Source organism: Ceratotherium simum, chromosome 4, assembly GCF_057802395.1.
Source record: "Ceratotherium simum simum isolate JZ-2026a chromosome 4, ASM5780239v1, whole genome shotgun sequence".
Classification (NCBI taxonomy): Eukaryota; Metazoa; Chordata; class Mammalia; order Perissodactyla; family Rhinocerotidae; genus Ceratotherium; species Ceratotherium simum.
Genome location: NC_141903.1, coordinates 3988552 through 4009928, shown reverse-complemented (window position 1 = coordinate 4009928; position 21377 = coordinate 3988552). Strand labels below are relative to the sequence as shown.

The window sequence follows — 21377 nt, the reverse complement described above, 5'->3', positions numbered from 1 at the left end:
ATTAATGTGGGGCCCTGTGTCCCTCATACTTTCAAACTTGTTTGGTACAAAGTTCCCTCCTGCTCTCACAATTTTCCTTTCATTAATTTAACGTTCACTGATGCCTGCTCTCTTCCCAGGACTGGCTGGGCATCAGAGCCATGGAGATGAGGAAGATACTGTCCTTGCCCTGGAGGGGCATGTAGTCTAGTCCAGCAAGCAGGCACTAAAACAGTTTCAGTATAATGTAGTGGGTGCGGTGAAGAGGAATGTCTGAGAGTTGGGGGTGCACAAAGAGGAAGTGACTTTTGTCCTTAGGGGACAGGGAAAGCATGCTCTGGACCTTGAAGTAGGGAACACAGCAGCTATGCTCTGAAGAGTGAATTGTTTATGTGTGTATGAATGTACAGTGTCACTTGCCACCCAGTTCATTTCCCTACCCTCCTCACTTCTCCAATGTTTATATGAGGTTTAGGTAGATACCTCTAACACCCAAGTTCTACTCATCTTGGTTTTTTTGTGTGTGTGTGAGGAAGATCAGCCCAGAGCTAACATCTGCCAATCCTCCTCTTTTTGCTGAGGAAGACTGGCCCTGGGCTAACATCCGTGCCCATCTTCCTCCACTTTATATGGGACGCCACCACAGCATGGCCTGACAAGCGGTGCATCGGTGTGCGCCCGGGATCCGAACTGGTGAACCCTGGGCCGCCGCACTTAACCGCTTGCGCCACCAGGCGGGCCCCCTCATCTTGGTTTTTTTTTTTTCCTCTAAGCACTTTCATTGAGTTAAAATTTACGTACCATAAAATTCACCCATGGTAACTGTACAATTCAATGATTTTTAGTAAAAGTGCAGAGTTGTGTAGCCACAATCCAGTTTTAGAATATTTTCATCATGGGGGCCAGCCCCGTGGAGTAGCAGTTAAGTGCGCGCGCTCCGCTGCTGGCGGCCTGGGTTTGGATCTCAGGCGCGCACTGAGGCGCCACTTGTCAGGGCATGCTGTGGCGGCGTCCCTTATAAAGTGGAGGAAGATAGGCGTAGATGTTAGCCCAGGGCCAGTCTTCTTCAGCAAAAAGAGGAGGATTAGCATGGGTGTTAGCTCAGGGCTGATCTTCCTCACACAGGCAAGAAAAAGAATATTTCCATCACTTTAGTTAGTTCCTTTATACTCCTTTACATTAAATCCCCACTCCTACCTTCTGCCCTAGGCAACCACTGATCTGTTTTCTGTCTCTATAAATTTACTTTTCCTGGACATTTTCATATAAACAGAATCATTCAGCATGTAGTCTTTTGCATTTGACTTCTCTGACTCAGCATGTTTTTGAAGTTCAGCCAAGTTGAAGTGTGTATTAGTGTAATGTAGTGTGTAGTGTGTATTCCATTGTATGCACCTTGGTTTTTTATCCCCTGACAGTCTCTGTCTTTTGAGTGGCTCTTTATACTATTCACACTTTAATTATTGACATGGCTAATTTGCATTTTCCATTTTGCTATTTATCTCCTTTCTGTTTTGTTCTTCTCATCCTCCTTTATTGGCTTCTTTTGTGTTAAGTATTTTTTAGTGTACCATTTTAGTTCCTCTGTTGACTTTTTTTTTTTTTTACTTTTTTTAAGTTATTTTCTTAGTGGTGCTCCAGGGACTACAAGATGCATCTTAACTCATCACAGTCTACTTCAAATTAATAATAACTTAATTCTGGTAAAATATAAAAACATTCCTCTACTATAGCTCCTTTCCTCCCCCTGCTTTGTGCTATTATTGTCTTATATATTACATCAGTATATGTTATAAAGCTAAGTATACACTGTCATAATTATTGCTTTATACAATATTGTGTGTTTTAAAGAAACTAAGAGAAGAAATTAGAAAAAAATATTTATAGCACCTTTTATATTAACTCACATATTTACCATTTCTGGTATTCTTTATTTCTTCCTCTGGATTCAGGTTACCATTTAGTGTCACCTCTTTTCACCCTAAAGGGCTTCCTTTAGTATTTCTTGGAAAGCAGACCTGCTAGCAGTGAATTCTCTCAGTCTTTACCTGGGAATATGTTTATTTTGCTTTCATTCTTAAAAGATATATTTTTTAATAACAGCTTTATTGAACCATAATTCATATACCATAAAATTCACTGTTTTATTTTTTTATTTATTTATTTTTTTTGTGAGGAAGATCAGCCGTGAGCTAACATCCGTGCTAATCCTCCTCTTTTTGCTGAGGAAGACCAGCTCTGAGCTAACATCCATTGCCTAATCCTCCTCCTTTTTTTCCCCCAAAACCCCCCAGTAGATAGTTGTATGTCATAGTTGCACATCCTTCTAGTTGCTGTATGTGGGACAGGGCCTCAGCATGGCCGGAGAAGCGGTGCGTCGGTGCGCGCCCGGCATCCGAACCCCGGGCCGCCAGTAGCGGAGTGCGTGCACTTAACCGCCAAGCCACGGGGCCAGCCCAAAATTCACCGTTTTAAAGTGTAAAATTTGTTGGTTTTTAGTATTTTCACAAAGTTGTGCAGCCATTACCACTGTCTAATTTCAGAACATTTTCATCACGCCAGAAAGAAACCCTTTACTCATTAGCAGTCATCCCTGGCAACTGCTTATCTCCTTACTGTTTCTATTCTTGACATCTTATATAAATGGAATTGTATAATATGTGGCCTTTGTGACTGTCTTGTGTCACTTAGCATAATGTTTGAAGGATAGTTTTGCTGGACCTAGAGTTCTTGGTTGACAATTTTCTTCTTTCTCACTACTTTGAATATGTCATTCCACTGCCTTCCAGCCTTCATTGTTTCAGATGAGAAGTTAATTGAATTATTCCACTATACCTGATGAGTCATTTTTCTCTTGCTGCTTTCAAGATTTTCTGTCTTTATCTTTCAATAGTTTTTCTTTCGATAGACGTGTGTAGGTGTAGATCTTTTGGTATTTATCCTACTTTGAGGGGCTTCAGATTTTTGGATGTGTAGACTGATGTTTTTCTTTGATCAAATATGGGGAGTTTTCAGACATTTTTTCAACTATTTTTTTCTGCTTCTTTGTTTCTCTTCTCTCCTTCTGAGATTCCCCTTACATATATGTTGGTATGCTGGATGTGTCCTACAGGTCCCTGAGGCTCTGTTCATTATTCTTCAATTTTCTTTCTCTCTGTTCTTCAGATTGAATATTTCTGTTGATCTATCTTCAAGTTCACTGATTCTTTCTTCTGCCATTTTGAAGCTGCTGTTGAGTTCTCTAGTGAATTTTTCATTACTTTTATTGTACTTTCAGCTTAACTCTGTTTTATACATATTCTAAGTAGGAAACTTTTTAGCACCACATCGTCAGTGCCCTTACATTTGCTTTCTTCATGCCTTTTTTGTTTGATAAAAATTTGAGCTTCTTGAGACCATCAACAATATGGATTCACAAAATAGAAGTACTAAGGCTAAGTGATCTTAATGGGACTAACTATCCAGTTCATTCTTGTAGACCACCCTGCCTGTTAGACTACACTGCTTAACGAGTCTGACCCACAGGTAGATTATATCCAGCCTCCTTTTCCTAGGATCTTTTGTTGTTCACTGCTTTCTAACTATAACTGTATCTAGAAACCCACTACCTCCTAATACGCCATAATAAGCAGGGAAGTAAATAAGTTTCATCTCTCTAAGGACCAACTCTAGTCAATTGATGAATTTCTGTAGAGCTGAGTTAAAGATGCTAAGGCCCAAGGAATAGCAAATCATTCTAGATTAGCAATGTTCACCATTATCTGTAATATAGGAGGTGGTTTAGTCATGTAGTGACCAGCCATTCTGGCCCTAAGTTATCCTAAGGCAACTTAAAGCACCTAAAGTCACCCAAAGACAATTGCAATTTCGATTGAAATGTCATGATCATTTTGTCTCCCAGCTACTACTTCCCCTAAATTTCTTAAGTTTATTAATTATCTTGCTTTCCCACACTAGTGCTCTCTGTTCCTGCTTCACTGAGCCTGTGACAATCAGCCCTGTGCTTCATAATCTAGATCTTTCATCCTCTGCTCCATACATCTTCTGGTTGGCTATAATGTAGATACAAATTAAATCTGGCCAATCAGATGCCTTCTCATAAGATTTAGAAGGCAGAAATGCAGTGAAAACCATATTCCTATGGCTATTGGCTATTGTTGCTCTCAAAAAGGGTCATGGAACTGAGATCTTCCTACATTAGTGTGTTAGCATCCATTCTCCAGCTTCATAGGTTGAGAGGCAGGTTTAATGACAGTGGAAGCTTCTTACTTCCAGCAAGGCTGCAGTGGAGGCTTCCATTGCCTATTGGAACAGTTATACATTGTTCCTAGAGACATTGCTGGAGGCCCAGCTTACTACCTTCAGCCTTTCCAATGATTTTCTAAGTATCTAATTTCCTATATCAAACCTGTCCCAGTCTGGAAAAGTAGTTGGATTAGAGTTGTATGTGGATATCAGGGCAACAGGGATGCACATTCAGGCCACCTTCTCAGAATTCTGGTCATTTGTGTAAGTTCTTTTTCCCTTTGTAAACTTTAGCTTCCTCCAACCTCATGAACCTCTCATGGCTTTTGTGGGTCAGGAATTCAGGAAAGGCTTGGCTGAACAGTTCTGTCTGTGGGTTTCTTATGCAGTTGCAGTCAGATGGTGGCTAGAGCTGAAACAGCAGTGGGATGGAACTTCTAGGCGCTGGGCAGGTGTCCCTCTCTTTGCAGATAGTCTCAGGGCCTCTCCGGGTGGTTTCATTCATGGAATAGTTTGGGCTCCCTCACAGTTTGGAGGAAAACTGCTTGTATGGTAGCTGACGACTTCAAGAGCAAATATTGTCCATTTGGTTCTTTTTTTAAATTTCTGTCTCTGTGTGTCTGTCTATGTTATTTAGTGGTCAGCCAGTGATTCAGTAGAGCTTGTTCTCAAACACCTGGCACCAGTAAGGCCTCTGTCCTCTGCTGTTGTATCTGTGTCTTGGTAGGGAAGCACACTCAAAGTTCGGGCCAATTTAAATTCTGCCCTGGGGCCGGCCCGGTGGCTTGGCGGTTAAGTGCACGTGCTCCGCCCCTGGCGGCCCGGGTTCGGATCCTGGGCGCGCACCGACGCACCGCTTCTCCGGCCATGCTGAGGCCGCGTCCCACATACAGCAACTAGAAGGATGTGCAACTATGACGTAGAACTATCTACGGGGGCTTTGGGGGAAAAAAAGGAGGAGGATGGGCAATAGATGTTAGCTCAAGGCCAGTCTTCCTCAGCAAAAAGAGGAGGATTAGCACGGATGTTAGCTCAGGGCTGATCTTCCTCACAAAAAAATAAATAAATAAATAAAATAAAAATAAATAAATAAATTCTGCCCTGGCTTTTACTTTCTGTCAGGCCCTTTTGCATCTCTCCTCTGCATGTGTGCAGCCTCACTTGGCCAGGAGTATGTGGCTAACTTGGGCCCTCTCATGTCTCCACTGCCATGCAGTCTCACAGCCAGGCACACGCTTGCCCCAACCATGACCACAACCTCAGGCTATTAGAGCTTTGGCCCTTCCTGCTCACCTGCCTTTGAGACCATCACTTCCACCAACAGCATCACTAGGTATGGGTGTTGCCCACGACTCCAAATCAGGTGATTTCCCCCTTCCACAGGGAAGCTGTTGGTTCTCACATCCTGCCTCTTCCTGGCAGAACCTCTGCACTGACTGAGCGTGGGAGAGGATGAGAGCAGTCCCAGATTCCCATTGTTCTTACCCAAAGTTTAACAGGTGTACAAGCATAAATGCTTCCTAGGTTGTTAAGTGCCTTTGGTCAATTTCCAGAGTGCTGAAGTGGTTGTTTTTGTCAGTTTTGTCCAGTTTTATAGTTGCTTTTGTGGGAGAAGATCTCCTCACTCTTTCATAGCTGAAAGTCCTGTCCTGTACTCTTCTTGGTTTATATTCAACTTCACTTCCTCTGTCTACTTCTGAATTTGGAGGATCCGAAGACTCAGTCCCAGGACCTCTTTCCTTTTCCATCTACACTAGGCATTCTCTTCCAGCCCACAGCTTTAAGAATGATTGATATACTGTTGATTCCCAATTTGTATCTCCACCTCTGACCCCTCCCTTGAGCTCCAGACCTGAATTTCCAACTGATTATTTGATATCTCTACCCATATGTCTGATAGACCACTCACATGTTGTTTAACATAGCCAAAAGAAAAGTCTTAAATTCTTCCCCAAAGCTGTCTTCCTCAGATTCTCATCTCATCTGTTCATTTGCTCAAGTTCAAAACCTAGGAGTTATCCTTGACTCCTTCCTTCACCCTCACATCCACTCTAAGAAATTGGATGTCAGATCTACTTCCAGAACGTAATCCCAAGTCCATCCTCTTCTCTGTCTCCATTGCCAACCTGCCTAGTCCAGACTTCCATTGTCTGTTGTCTAGAAGACTGCACCAGCCTCCTCCCTATTTTCCCTCCTTCCATTCCTATCCCCATATAGTCTGCTGATGCAATGATCAGAGTAATCTTTTCAAAACATAGCCATATATTGTTGCCACTCATTGCACTTAGAATAAAATCTATAGTTCATATCATGACTTATGAAGCCTTATATTCGTTCAGCTTGATCTAGTAGGCCTCACACTATCTTTGCAACTTTATTTCCTACCATTTTTCCCTCCTTCACCATGCTCTAGCCACACTGACCTTCTCTCCGGTCCTTGAACATGCCAGACTCATGCCTGCCTGAGAGACTTGGCAGTGTCTCAGGCTGGAACACTGTTTCCCCCAGATCTTCTTGTAGCTGGTGCCTCCCAAAATGGTCTTTACTGACTATACTGCCCCATCATTCTCTACCACTTACTTGGTTTCTTTTCATAGCATTTCTCACTCTCTGTCACTATCTTGCTTTTTTATTTACTTTGTACTGTGTCTTATTTTGATATGGCCCCAGTGCTGGCACATAGAAGGCTCTGAATATGTTTGTGGACTGTGTGAGTGTCCTCTCTGAAGTCAGAGAGGTGCATTTCATTCATTAAGCAGGTATTCACTAAGCCCCTGCTGTGGGTCAGGTATCGTACTAAATACTGAGGACACAAAGTTATAAATGACGTGGTCCCTGCCCTGTTTATTCTTTGGGAGTTAGATTCTGAATATCCTTGAAAAGGAACCCCATCTCCTTTAATAAAACAAAATCCAGCATCTCCAGGCGAGGAAGAGATGTCTGGACTCTGACTCCTGGGTACCATCTTCCTCTCATGGGCTTTGCATTCTAAGGAACCTCTCATCCCCCTTTTAAAAAGCTCTATCCCAGGGCCGGCCCAGTGGCATAGTGGTTAAGTGCATGTGCTCCACTTTGGCAGCCTGGGGTTCGTGGGTTCAGATCCTGGGCACAGACCTACACACCACTTATAAAGCCATGCTGTGGCAGGCATCCCACATATAAAGTAGAGGAAGATGGGCACAGATGTTAGCCCAGAGCCAATCTTCCTGAGCAAAAAAAGAGGAGGATTGGCAACAGATGTTAGCTTAGGGCTAATCTTCCTCGCACAAAAAAAAAGCCCCATCCCAAGGGCTGGCCTGGTGGTGTAGTGGTTAAGTTCGTGCCCTCCACTTTGGCGGCCTGGGCTTCACAGGTTCAGATCCTGGGTACGGACCTACACACTGCTCATCAAGCCATGCTGCTGCAGTGTCTCACATACAAAATAGAGGAAGATGGGCACAGATGTTAGCTCAGGGCCAGTCTTCCTCAGCAAAAAGAGGAAGATTGGTAATGGATGTTAGCTCATGGCCAATCTTCCTCATCAAAAAAAAACGAACAAAAAAACAAAAGCTCTGTCCCAGATGTGTTCACAGACCCACTTCCCTTCGTTTCTCTGAGCACAGCTGAGGCAGGCAAAGTCTTTCACAAAAACTTACCAAGCACTGTGGGAGAAAAGTGGGAAAATAAGAGACCCTAAGGGAACTTTTACAGCCAGACAACAGCCCTTCTGGCCAAAAAATCTGGCTTAGATAAGCTTTAGATCTTGTGGAGTAGGGAGAGGCACTTTAAAATTCCCCACCAAGAACCTCCCTCCAAGGCATCTTGACCACTTTTTGGTCCAGAGTAGAAGATAAAAAACGTGGGCTTTCTGTTCCCTCAGAGTTTTCTGGACTCTGCCCCTGCCTCAGATTATCAAAGTCATGATAGAACTCATGCCTTGGGTAAGATTTTACTTCCTCCCCAAAAGGTAAGGCTTTGTTCTCCAGGGCCAACAATTAAGAGCAGGTTAATACTGTGGTTTCCTGCAGTGTTAGTTTAGATGTTTCAAAGTAAGATCAAGAGCAGTGAGAAAAATTTTAACAGTTATCAAGTTCTAGATTAAGAAATATCATCATAGGTACAATATAGAAAATAATTAATTTGCTCAGAACCACAGGACCCAGTAAAGAATTTGATATATAACATTGAGATTGAGCATGTACTAGGCCAGGCACTGTGCTAAGTGCTTTATATGGAAAACCACAAGGAGAATTCATTCTATGAGATACGTGTTACCAGTACCCCCATTTTATACAGAGGAAAACTGCAGCGTGGAGGTTAAGTAATGTCTATAAAATCACACAGCTAGTACGTAACTGCAGGAGGATTTGAATCCGAGTTGGCATGCGTGGAGAGCCCAAGTTCCTAACTATGATTTGTACCACAAATATTTAACTGGTATTGGATACTAATATTTTATGTTTACTGTATAAGAATAGGATTAATTTACCTTTCCTTGTGAGAATAAAAGGTCATCCGGCAGCATCTTTTAACTGATACTTATCCTCCAAAATTTCTTTTCAAATCTTCTGATTCATTCAAAAGAAAACCAATTTTTAATGTTTCCTTAATAAACAGAAACTCACAGTCTTTCTATAAAAAAAAGAATGTTTTAGTCTTTTCATAACTAACCTCAATATGATTTTCTAACCTGTTCTGTGAGTTTGGTTATAGCAATGTAAATTTAAATAATTAGAAAATGCTATTGATCTTTTAGTGGAGTAAATTTGAAAGTTGCTTTATTTTTAATTCCACAGAAAATGTTCCATAAATAATAAAAAGATAACAGAATGTATTATTACAATTTAAAAAAAAGAACAGTGAGAAAACTATTCCCTTTTCAAGTTTTTCCCTATAGTTACATATTTGGTGATGGATGTTAACTAGACTTATTGTAGTCATCATTTCATAGTATATACAAGTATCGAATCATTATGTTGTACACTTGAAACAAATATAATGTTATGTCAGTTATATGTTAATTAAAAAAAATTTTTTTTAACTTTACTTGGTAAAGAAAATGGGCTTACATAAAATTATAAAGTAAGTAATAGTATGGGTGGTGTGGGAACATAGCATGAGTCATGAAAGCAGTAGGGAAGGAGTGACTGAAGTTTGCCGAGATATAGTAGTATAATAGTATGGCATTCCATTACTCAGTGCTTGCATTTGAGGCAAGGTTCAAAGACGGTGCTCTTGAAGCAGGTTTGTTTTTTTTTTGGTGGGGAAAGATTTGCCCTGAGCTAACATCTGTTGCCAATCTCTTCTTTTTTTTTTTTTGCCTCCCGAAAGCCCCAGTACATGGTTGTATATCCTAGTTATAAGTCATTCTAGTTCTTCTATGTGAGCTGCCACCACAGCACGGCAACTGACAGATGAGTGGTGTGGTTCCATGACCAGGAAGTGAACCTGGGCCACCGAAGGAGTGAGCACCGATCTTTAACTGCTAGGCCATCAAGGCTGGCTCTTGAGGCAGGTTTTAACTCATAGATTTTTTTATTTTCCTCTCTGTAGTGGAGCACATGATCCAGAAGAACCAGTGTCTCTTCACCAATACCCAGTGTAAGGTTTGCTGCGCCTTGCTCATTTCTGAGTCCCAGAAGCTGGCACACTACCAGGTATGCTGTTGTACCTTTAGAACTGCTTTACTTTCCAGACTCAGTGCCAAGCCCTCACTCCTCCCTGACTTGCACAGTGAGGTGTAATTCCTTCTTAGCTGCCAGATGTTGCCTCCGTGCATGTTGACTGTGACTTGAAGATTGACTTAATTTTTCTGAGTCTCATCTCTCCCATCCAAATCAGGATCATTATATTTATATCTTCCCTTGCAGCTTGGTACAGTAAGAAGTATGTACTTTGGCTTTAAATAAACCTGAATCCAAATCACAACTCTGCTTCTCATCTTGGGCAAGAAACCTCACCATCTCAGCCTCAGTTGCCTCATGTAAAAGATAGAAATGATAATAATTTTTTCATAGATTCTTGTGAAGATTAGGTTTGACAGCATATAAAGTGCCTTGAACAGAGCAGGAACTCAGTAAACTAGGTTTCTTCGCCTACCCTCTCCTCCTCAAAAGTTTTTAGGAGGATGAATCAGATGAAAATCTAGTAAGTGTTTTTGAGTGCCTTAGATATGAAATGGCATTTGGCTATCTTTGATCTTTTTCCTGGGTTCTTGCAGAGCAAAAAACATGCCAACAAAGTGAAGAGATACCTAGCAATCCATGGAATGGAGACATTAAAGGGGGAAACGAAGAAGCTAGACTCAGATCAGGTAATCCAGCTGCCATGTTGAGACCGCTCGCTTCCTGATGAAGCCAGCAGGCAGGTTGGTGTGGTGGAAAGAGAGAGTGGGCTTTGAGTCAGACTGACTTGGCTTCAAATCCCAGCCCTGTCATGTGACTTGGGCAAGTCTTATTACTTCTCTGAGCCTTGATTTCTTCCTCTATAAAAACGAGGATGCTAATATCAACTACCTTTGGGCTGGCCCCATGGCTTAGCGGTTAAGCGTGCGCGCTCCGCTACTGGCGGCCCAGGTTCAGATCCCGGGCGCGCACCAACGCACTGCTTCTCTGGCCGTGCTGAGGCCGCGTCCCATATACAGCAACTAGGAGGATGTGCAACTATGACATACAACTATCTACTGGGGCTTTGGGGGAAAAAAGGAGGAGGATTGGCAATAGATGTTAGCTCAGAGCCAGTCTTCCTCAGCAAAAGGAGGAGGATTAGCATGGATGTTAGCTCAGGGCTAATCTTCCTCACAAAAAAAAAAAAAAATCAACTACCTTTTAGGATTTTTCCAAACGAAAATGAGGGAATGTTTATAAACAGCACCCAACACAGAGCCTGGCACATAGGAGGGGCTCAGTAAATGGAGCTATTGTTATGCATTACCACTCATGGTTTGTTGGAGTAGACAAGAAGCTGCCCGGTCACTGCTCCAGAAGAGAAAGTGGAAGGAAGCCAGGCTGCTTGCTTTCTTGAGATCCAGGGAAAAGAGCTGAGTTCAGCACTGGAATGTTTTGAATAAACCAGTGGAAGGAACACCTTTCCAGATGCCTGCTCTGATTGAGATGGAAACACGTTTGCTTTTTGGCTTAGAAATACTGTGAGAATTATGCTGAAACAACCTCAATCCATCAGGGATACCATTATTTTTGTTCCATGAGAGGCTGTGCAAATGTCATAGGATGAGAAGTCAGCAGACTAAGCTCTGCAACTTACTGGTTGGGTGACTTTGGGCAAATCACTTAACCTCTCTGTACTTCACTTATACAATGGAGATAATAATTCTACCTCTTAAGGGTATTATAAGGCAAAATTCCAGGGGCCGGCTCGGTGGCGCAAGCGGTTAAAGTTCGGATCCCAGGCGCGCACTGACGCACTGCTTGGCAAGCCATGCTGTGGCGGCATCCCATATAAAGTAGAGGAAGGTGGGCACAGATGTTAGCCCAGGGCCAGTCTTCCTCAGCAAAAAAAGAGGAGGATTGGCAGATGTTAGCACAGGGCTGATCTTCCTCACACAAAAAAAATAAGTAAAATTCCAGTTCCTAGTGGATACTCAATAAGTTTACAAACTATGCCTCCTATTATAGTGACCACAAGTTTGGAAGGGCCTTACTCATCCTTTCTCCAGATTCACTGGACTCATCCCCTGGTTGCCCTTCTTATGATTTAGAATTCAGAAAGAAAAGATCGACTCTGTGACCCTAGGCAAGTCACTTTACCTCTTTGTGTCTTGATTCCTTTAACTCTCAGGTGGGCAAGTAGTTCAGATAAGATCGCAGGCTCCCCCCCGCAACCCCAACAACAAAGAATTATCCAGCCCAAAATGCTGATAGTGTCTTAGAGTGAATATTTTATTCAGAGATCAAACCTCAGAGAGGCTGGAAGGCCTTAATGTAGGCTTGAAATACATTGTTTTCTGGCCTAATCATAATCAACAAATAAAACCCAGTGATCTTGTTCAACAAACCCTGACTCCTGTATGCCAGACTCCAGCAGGGTGCTAAGGATAGGAAACACAGATGAGTCAAATGGTCCATGCCCAAATATTGCACTTTAGTTCACAGAAAAGCCTCCTAAGCTATGACACTGTCAGTTTAGGGTGACAAGTGGTATGATAAGAGGTCTATTTCATGCACTCTGGGAGTACAAAGGAGGAACAAGATTAATTGTTCCTGGAATACTCACACAAAGAGGCTTGATAATTGTTTACTGAATGATTTTCTTGAGTAAAAGTCTCCCAGAAGAGGTGATATTTAATCTGGTCCTCGAAGGCTAAACAGACATATGTCAGGCAGGAAAGAAAGACCATTTCTAGGCAGCAGAAATGGCCTAAGCAAAGCAAGAAGCAACAGAATAAAGTGGGGAATGGTGAGTAGAGCCTGGGGTGAAGTAGCTGGAGAAGAATCCAGAAAGGTAGGTTGGGGGTAGTGTATGAAGGGGGCCTTGAATGCCCATTTTCCTGTGGGCAATGGGGAACCATTGAAGATTTTCTGGCTGGGCAGTGGCGTGATCAGACCTGTGTTCTTTCTCCTAACCAGAAGATCAGCAGAAGCAAAGACAAGAACCAGTGCTGCCCCATCTGTAACATGACCTTTTCCTCCCCTGTCGTGGCCCAGTCGCACTACCTGGGGAAGACCCACGCAAAGAACTTAAAGCTGAAGCAGCAATCCACTAAGGTGGAAGGTACTGGTTTTCCTGAGTAGTGCTATATCGGGACCCCTCCCGTCCTCAAGGCGCCAATGACAGGTGCTCCCAGAAATGCTCACTGGGGCCACAGACTTGGAGAGATTGAACTGCTTTTAAGAGCCTTTAAAAATAATAAAGTAGGGCTGGCCCTGTGGCTTGGTGGTTAAGTGCGCGCGCTGCGATGCTGGCGGCCCGGGTTCGGATCCCGGGTGCGCATCGAGGCACCACTTCTCTGTCCATCCTGAGGCCGAGTCCCACATACAGCAACTAGAAGGGTGTGCAGCTATGATATACAACTATCTACTGGGGCTTTGGGGGGAAAAAATAAAATAAATAAAATCTTTAAAAAAAGAAAATAATAATAATAATAATAAAGTAGACCCAGCTTCATTGAAATGCACCCTCAAAGTTGTGCTCACCTAACCTCCCTTTCTTTGGTTACATCAGTTTTTCTCTGTAGAAGCTTCTTAGCTCTGAGCTTTTGTCCTGACTAATAATTATTTATAACTCAGGAGTGCCAAAGTCCTCCAGGCCCTGCACACCATGAGAGCATTCTATCTCCTACCTCTCCAACTTATTTTTCCCTCCCAGCATCTACTTTCCCTTTTACCATGTGTTCCTAGTTGAAAGCTAAATCCTTGTCTTTTTGTGTGTGCTCAGGTTATGCCCTGCGCACTTTAATCCTCAAAGCTGCCTGTTCTCCTCAAGACAGGGACTTGCCTTTCAAAGCTGAATACTTCATGGCTGCCACTACTGCCCAGCAAGCTGTGTTTGCAACTGCCATGAATTCATTCCCAGTGCAGTGACTTCTAAAATAGCCCCCTTTATCTTGTCACCACTGGGGCTCAGCCCTCGCTTTCACCTCGTTAACTCCTGACTTTCTGGGATGTTTAACCTCTGCTAACAGCAGTTAGTCAAGAATGAAGGTTCTTTGATCTTTTTTTCATTTTTTCTTAGTAATTTTTGCTTCTCTATTTTGGACCAAGAAGTACACTACACTATCTATAATACTTATTATCTTTTTTTTAATTTTACTTTATTATAAAAACAAGACAGGGCCCAGCCTGATGGGGCAAGTGGTTAAGTGCACGCACTCTGCTTTGGCGGCCCGGGGTTCACGGGTGCAGATCCCGGGCACGCACCGACGCACCGCGTGTCATGCCATGCTGTGGCGGCGTCCCATATGAAGTAGAGGAAGATGCACACGGATGTTAGCTCAGGGACAACCTTCCTCGGCAAAAAAAAAGGAGGATCTGCATCAGATGTTAGCTCAGGACTGATCTCCCTCACAAAAACAAAATAAAAATGACAACAGTGTTTTGGAAGGCTTTGAAGATAGAGTAAAAAATCACTCATAATTATACCCTCTTATCACACCCAATTCTAGTTATTCATGCTGTGAAACAACAGAATATGGACTTTGAAGTCACAGATGCCCAGGTTTAAATCCTGGCACTGCTATTTACCATCTACATGACTTCTTCATGCCTGAGTTTCCTCACCTATAAAATGTTGATAATACTATATACGTCATAGGTTATGAGGATGGAATAATGTATATAAGGAACGTAGAACATAATAGATGCTCAGTAAATAACAGCTGCTATTATTACTATTATCAGTATCATCAAGACAGCCAGTGAGTGGATTCCCTCATAAAATGCAATAGTTGGTCAGGCATCTACCACCTGGAGCGTGTCACTGGCCTTGCTTATGATTTGTTCATCATTAAGTTATACTAGTACTAATTGCTTTTGTTTAAAGTCATTGTACCAAAAAGATTAAACATTAGGCCAAGGGAAACTAGCTTAAGAACAGAACTTTATAAGGTCAGTTATCTTTAGTTTTATATGGACTTATCTTCCCATGAATGGGAAAGTCCCCTGGAATATGCCTGGTCCCAAAGATTCCATATTCAAGAGGTTATTATCCGTATTCACTTTTGGCCTTTGCCCCATGCAGATATGTTTTTATATACTTGTAATCACAGTTTATGTACCATTTGTATCCTGCTTTTTACTTTTCATTTAATTTTGTAGTTTAAGCACATTTCCATGTTATTACATGAGTTTATAACTATATTTCTGAAAGTAAACATTTTTATAATGTAAAAATAATACAAACATGTTAAATAAAATATAGATAAGTTGAAAGAAAAAGTAGCCATAATTTTACCAGTTAGAGATAACCACTGTTAATATTTTGGAGTACTGTTTCTCCTATAATCTTTTGTTATGTGTATGTGTGTATATTTATGTGTATATTTGTTTTATGTATATCTAGATTAAATCCATGTATATGTGCATATAAACATAGAATATTTTAAATAACCTTATTATTTTTATAAAAACAGTGCATACTCATTATGAATCATTCTAGTTTAAACAATACAAAAGGTACCAAGAGGAAAGTAAAATATTACTCAAATCCTACCACCACGAGAAAAACACTTAATATGTTAGTGACGTCTCAAAATACCAGTACACACATATAGATTACACATATATTTTTTAACAATGATAGGATCATATTGTGTGTGTAATTTTCTTTCATACTCTTTTCATTTAATATAACATTTGTATTTCCCCATGTTATTAAATACTTTTTCATAAACATTTTTAATGACTACATAATATCCCGTCATACCACACTTAACCATTATTCTAATGTTGAACATTTAAGTTTTTCCCCCTCCTCTTTTTTGGTATTTATAAATAACAGTACAGCAGACATCCCTGTAAAATACTCTCTGTATTTCAAGCTGTCTGAGAGAAGACTCCCATAGCTCTCATTTTTGTTAGATGTCCACTAAGCGGTTTCTCTAACTTTACTTAACCATTCACCTCTGATGCTTCTCTTCGATATCTTTTACAGAATGACCTTTATGTCCTAACAACCATTATTATCTCTTTTCTGATGTCAGAAATCTACAGTCATTTTAGAAAAGTTGGAAAATACTGAAAAACACCCTTTTACTCTATGCTTTTGGTCTTTTCTCCATGCATCACCAGTATGATGTTTGTTCTTTTACAAAATTGAGGACATAAGAGACAGATTGCTGTATAAACTGCTTTTTTTTCACTCAACACCACATACTGAATATTTTCTCATATTATTAAATGTTTTACAACATGTACATTACTTTTCAAGTGCCTTGCTGAAACAATGATCAGGAAAAATCAATGTGAGGTTCCCTATACTGGAAAATTATTGTGGAAAAAGCCAGCAAGTTTCTTCTGGCTTGCTAAAAATCCTCAAAACTTCCCCCATTGAAGTGGTGCAGAGATGAAAGCATCTGAGCCGTGTGTCTGTGAGTGCTGCTGAGCCCACTCCTCCTCCACCATTTTGGGGGGTTCTAAGCCACATTCTTAGAGTAGTAGTTACTAGGTTGACACCATGTCAGCCACGTGGACTCATTAGGGAGTCGTGGCATCCACTTTATAAGGCAGCAGCAAGTCCTGCGGTCAGCATCAGGACATTTGCTGACGCACAGGAGGCTTACACATATGCCCATACCAGGCTCTGATAACTGAATTCATTGACCAGAGCCAGGAATGTTTTCTGAAGATGAAAGCATAAGCTATAGCCTTCAAGTTTCCCTGCCACCCTCTGGCAGCTTGGCATAGCAAAGAGGGTATGGTCTTTAGAGTCACACAGACCTGGGTTCACTCATTAGCTGGGTGATCTTGGGCCATCTGAGCCTCAGTTTTTCTCTATAATGTGGCAAAATGATACCTACCTCATGGGGTAGTTCTGAGGACCAAAGGAGAAAATATATGTACAGGTTACATAATAAATGTCAATGTCATCATCTTGTCTCCCCAGCTCAGCCTAGAAGGCAGTGTAGTCTAAAAGTCCTCCCTAGTACGGTTGCCTTTTCTAAATGACCCTCCGGGCCCTCAGGCCCTTAATTTCTACATCTGTGCATTGGCTCCCAGCTCTATTTTGGGTACTTTGAGGATGGGAACAAAACACCCAAACCTCTTGTTCCACCTGCTGTGAAGTTCTGGGGAATTCTGAGGGATAAAAAGACTGTAAGCACGTACATCTCTAGACTGTTGTAATTTGGCAACTTGACAGCAGAAGTGCAGAGCCTCCTCAGAATGTGAGAAATCAGGATTCGTGTGTCTAAAGTAGTTACAGCTGCTGAACAAAGTAGCTGGTCTTTGGGCTCCCCCAAATCTTCCCAGTTTTCCCAGTTAGGGAAGGCTTTCATTCTGATTCACACAGGCAGTGCCACATCTGCAAGTGTGATTAGTGACCCAGCCTTTCTTTACATTCAGCATACTCGCAAGCCTGGCACCTTCTGGGTTTTTTTATTGTTTCTGTTTGAACTCTCTCGCCGCAGCTCTGTCGAAACGCCTCACAAACCCTTTCCTTGTGGCCTCCACCTTAGCCTTGCACCAGAATAGAGAGATGATAGACCCAGACAAGTTCTGCAGCCTCTGCCACGCAACTTTCAACGACCCTGTCATGGCTCAGCAACATTATGTGGGCAAGAAACACAGGAAACAGGAGACCAAGCTCAAACTCATGGCACACTATGGGCGGCTGGCAGACCCTGCTGTCACTGATTCATCAGGTAAGGAGGCCCAGCTCACACCCAGAGCTGGATCAGGGCTTGACCACTGGGGCTCCCCAGACCACCAAGGCTATGCTTTTCTGTCTTAGGTCTTCTAAAGCAGGCATTGCAAACTCAAATCCCTGCGGAAGCCAGGCAGGAAATTTAAATAAGTGAAAGAGCCAGGAGGAAATATGGTCAGCCTAAGAGTGCATGCCTCTCCTAGCCAGCTCTAGCCAGTTGTTACCATCTTTCAGTTTTTCAAAAGAATCTAGAAGCCAGAACTGAGTGAGAATTCTTCTGATTTTTAAATGTGCAACTAAATTAAAAAAATTTTAAACCCTGTGTGAGTCAAACCAGTCTCCAAGCCAGATTTGGATCAAGGGCCACCAGTTTGCAACCTCTAATTTAAACTCCCTGTCATCCACATTTCTTGTGTGAAGGCCTTGGCAGCCTCTATCAGATTTTAGAGTGTCCTCAGAGCCCCTCCTCTCCCAGCAGCTGAGGCCTGCCTGTATCCCTGGATAGTGTGATGAAGGAGACCACTCTGACTCAATATTAGCTACCTCCCTGACCTCAAGATGCCAGTCAGTGTCACATGAGTGAGCATTCACCAAAAGTGAGGAGCCCTTCCCATCACAGTAACTACTCAGGGCCTATGATAAGGATGGGGGAGGGGGCGATTATTATTTTCTCTTTCATTCAGTCAGTAAATATTTATTGAGCACCTACTGTGTTCCCTCATTGGGGTAAGTAGTGACCAAGACTGACAGTTCCTCTCATGGAACGTACATGAGCATTTGTATTGGTCCTCAGGGCTTCCTGGCCAAGCCTTGGAGATGCAGCACCAGACAGTCACACTTGAGGCCCTCATGGCATCCAGGTGTGAACAACTTGACCCCAGGGAAGGTGCTGTTCAGAGTCATCTGTACTCTTCCCACGGTCCCAGAAAGGTGAACACCCAGATGCCATACATGTTCCAGACCACAAAAGGGCAAGGGGAGAGATCATGCCTCTCTAACAATCCCCCAAACCCCAGAGCAGCCATACAATGCAGGCCGTGTTTGGACAATACTGACACAGATAAGAAGGGTTCCAAGAAGTGGCTGTGAAGCACGGGGGGATCCCTTTAGCAGGGTGCCAAGGATTGCTCCTCCAATGCCATGGAAGGACCCTGCTTTACAACCTTCTTCAAAATCAGGAAGAGGTGGCTGATGTTTACTTAGTATTCCACATATAGGCAGTGCCTTCTCTTTTAATGGGATTAGTCCCATATGCTGAGGAATCTGGAAACTTCAGAACCAAACTCCTCAGAACCCCACTTCAGGGTCTGCCCTGGTAGCGCAAGCAGTTGGGTGAGCGCACTCCGCTGCAGCGGCCCAGGGTTTGCCGGTTCGGATCCTGGGCACGTACCGACGCACCGCTTGTCAAGCCATGCTGTGGCAGCATCCCATGTAAAGTGGAGGAAGATGGGCATGGATGTTAGCCCAGGGCCAGTCTTCCTCAGCGAAAAAGAGGAGGATTGGCATTGAATGTTAGCTCAGGGCTGGTCTTCCTCACAAAAAAAAAAAAGAACCCCACTTCACAACATGCTCCTGTTTTGGCCTGCGACTGATAGGAACAGCATAGCATCCAGCTGGCACGACCCAGGGTTCTCTTGCAGCTGACCCTCCTTTACTCAGCCCTGCCGTGGTCATCCCCTCATTATCTCTTGTCCACTGGCAGAACTCAGGCACTGCAATGTTTTATGCTGCTTATCTTAACTTGTATCCATTCTGTTCTTTTATTTCAAGCCAAAGCCTCCTTCCTGTATCCACCCTCTTCTGTTTGTCTAAGGCTAAATTACCATAATCCTAGAACTGTAGCCTTGATCCTTTTTTCTTGCTTAAGGCATCTGACTGCTTTACAAATCAGCCAAAATCTTTCATGAAAACCTAGGCAGGGGGGCAAGGGTAGCACATCCCCCTTTGATATTAATATATACAGTATAATTTAATCCCCACAGTATTCCTATAAATAGGTATGATTTTACCATTTCACAAATAAAGAAGTTGAGACTTAGAGTGACTTGCTCAAGGTCATACAGCTGATATGACTTCTTTTTTTTTTTTGTGAGGAAGACCAGCTCTGAGCTAACATCCAATGCCAATCCTCCTCTTTTTTGCTGAGGAAGACCGGCCCTGGGCTAACATCTGTGCCCACCTTCCTCTACTTTATATGGGACGCTGCCACAGCATGGCTTAACAAGTGGTGCGTCGGTGTGCGCCTGGGATCCGAACTGGCGAACCCTGGGCTGCCGCAGTGGAACACACACACTTAACTGCTTGCGCGACTGGGCCAGCCTCATGATATGACTTCTGTGTTGATAAATGACAACATCAGTATGAGTCTCTAGCTCTGTCTTGCTCTAAAGCTTCAATCCTCTTGCCTCCAGCTCTGAGTGTACTTGGCAGGAGGCTTTCCGAGTACACCTTGACCTCCTTCTGACTCACAGAGGTGGGGTGTTGATGTAAGATATGCAGGCAGTGACTTCAACTGACAGGGATTCTGCCTTAGCAAAGGATTTAGGTTTGTTAGCAGCTTGACTTTTTCCTTCTGGCTTCAGTCAAAGCTTGTTTGTTTGTTCACTCATTTGTTCATTCATTCAATCAGTCAGTCATCCTACACTTACTGATGACTGCTATAGTCCAGGCCTTAGGCTAGATGTTCTCACATGTAATTACCTGATTTAATTCTGACAACAACTCTGTTGTGCAGGATTGATTTTCCTCATTTTAGAAATGAGGACATGAAGGGGCCGGCCCGGTGGCGCAAGCAGTTAAGTGCGCGCGCTCCGCTGCGGCGGCCCGGGGTTCGCTGGTTCGGATCCCGGGCGCGCACCAACGCACTGCTTGGCAAGCCATGCTGTGCCGGCGTCCCATATAAAGTGGAGGAAGATGGGCACAGATGTTAGCCCAGGGCCATCTTCCTCAGCAAAAAAAGAGGAGGATTGGCGGATGTTAGCTCAGGGCTGATCTCCTCACAAAAAAAAAAAAAAAGAAATGAGGACATGAAGATCAGAAAGGTGAAGTGATTTGTACTGGGTCCCACACTAGGCAGCGGCAGAACTAGCATTGAAACCCAGGTCAGTTTGTGTGTTGGGTCCAGAGAATAGTTTCCATGGGGCTCCTGGCGAGTATGAGTCAATGTGAGATGACCCAGAGTGTCCAGATGTCTCCCACCAGGGATAGATGCAGCATCTACCAAGCAGATCAAACAAGACTTGGAGTTTGCTTTATCCTCCAGGCTCACATTTCTCACCTTTACCCAAAAATGCCAAAAGTAAAACCTGCATATCATTCAGGCAGCCAAATCCTTCCAGCTGCCCAACACTCAGCATCCCCTCTGGGTTACTGGACTCTTCCTCTGCTTCACCCAGTCACTTTTTCTCCCTACTTAGGGCTTTGCCACCTACACAGAACAGGTCTGCTTTCTCTGCCCCATGCTGATCCCCCAGTTTCTTCAACCCCTATACATAAGACAGGTTTTCAGGTCTTATTAAATTCATATGTAGTCAAGAAATATTTGTTGAGCTCTTTCCTAATATGTGCCAGGCATTGGATATATGGTAGTAAACAAGAGAGGTATTGTCCATGTTCTCATGGAGCTTCAAGTCTAGCAGAGAGGACAGGTATTGAGCAAATAACTACAAGTTACAAGCTTTAGGAAAGGAAACAAATGAGATACTAGGGAGATAACCTAAGATGGGGGAGCAGGGATCAAGGAAGGCCTCCCAGAGGGCAAGGGGACAGTGTGGGGCAAAATGATGCTGGGGAGATGAGCAAGCATCTAGTCATGGCGTTGTGTGTCATGTTAAGGATTTAGGCCTTTATCCTAAGAG

At 43.0% G+C, this 21377-nt stretch overlaps 1 protein-coding gene across 17 annotated transcripts in view; it reads left to right on the top strand.

The window, feature by feature from the left end:
- ZNF346 (zinc finger protein 346) overlaps positions 1-21377 on the top strand; it is a 36711-nt gene that overhangs the window by 1361 nt on the left and 13973 nt on the right. For 7 of the 17 annotated variants that reach the window (XR_015551893.1, XM_014786077.2, XM_087429354.1 and 4 more), the window contains exons 2-5: positions 9757-9860; positions 10424-10516; positions 12789-12933; positions 17285-17518. The exons of 1 other annotated variant lie outside the window; for it this stretch is intronic. Coding sequence is in view for 15 of the 16 variants with exons in the window: in XM_014786077.2 (XP_014641563.1) it covers positions 9757-9860; positions 10424-10516; positions 12789-12933; positions 17285-17518 (576 nt within the window). In the remaining variant the exon portion in view is untranslated. The remainder of the gene's footprint in view (positions 1-9756; positions 9861-10423; positions 10517-12788; positions 12934-17284; positions 17519-21377) is intronic. 9 more of the 17 variants (XM_087429361.1, XM_004428478.3, XM_087429352.1 and 6 more) reach the window with 5 other exon arrangements.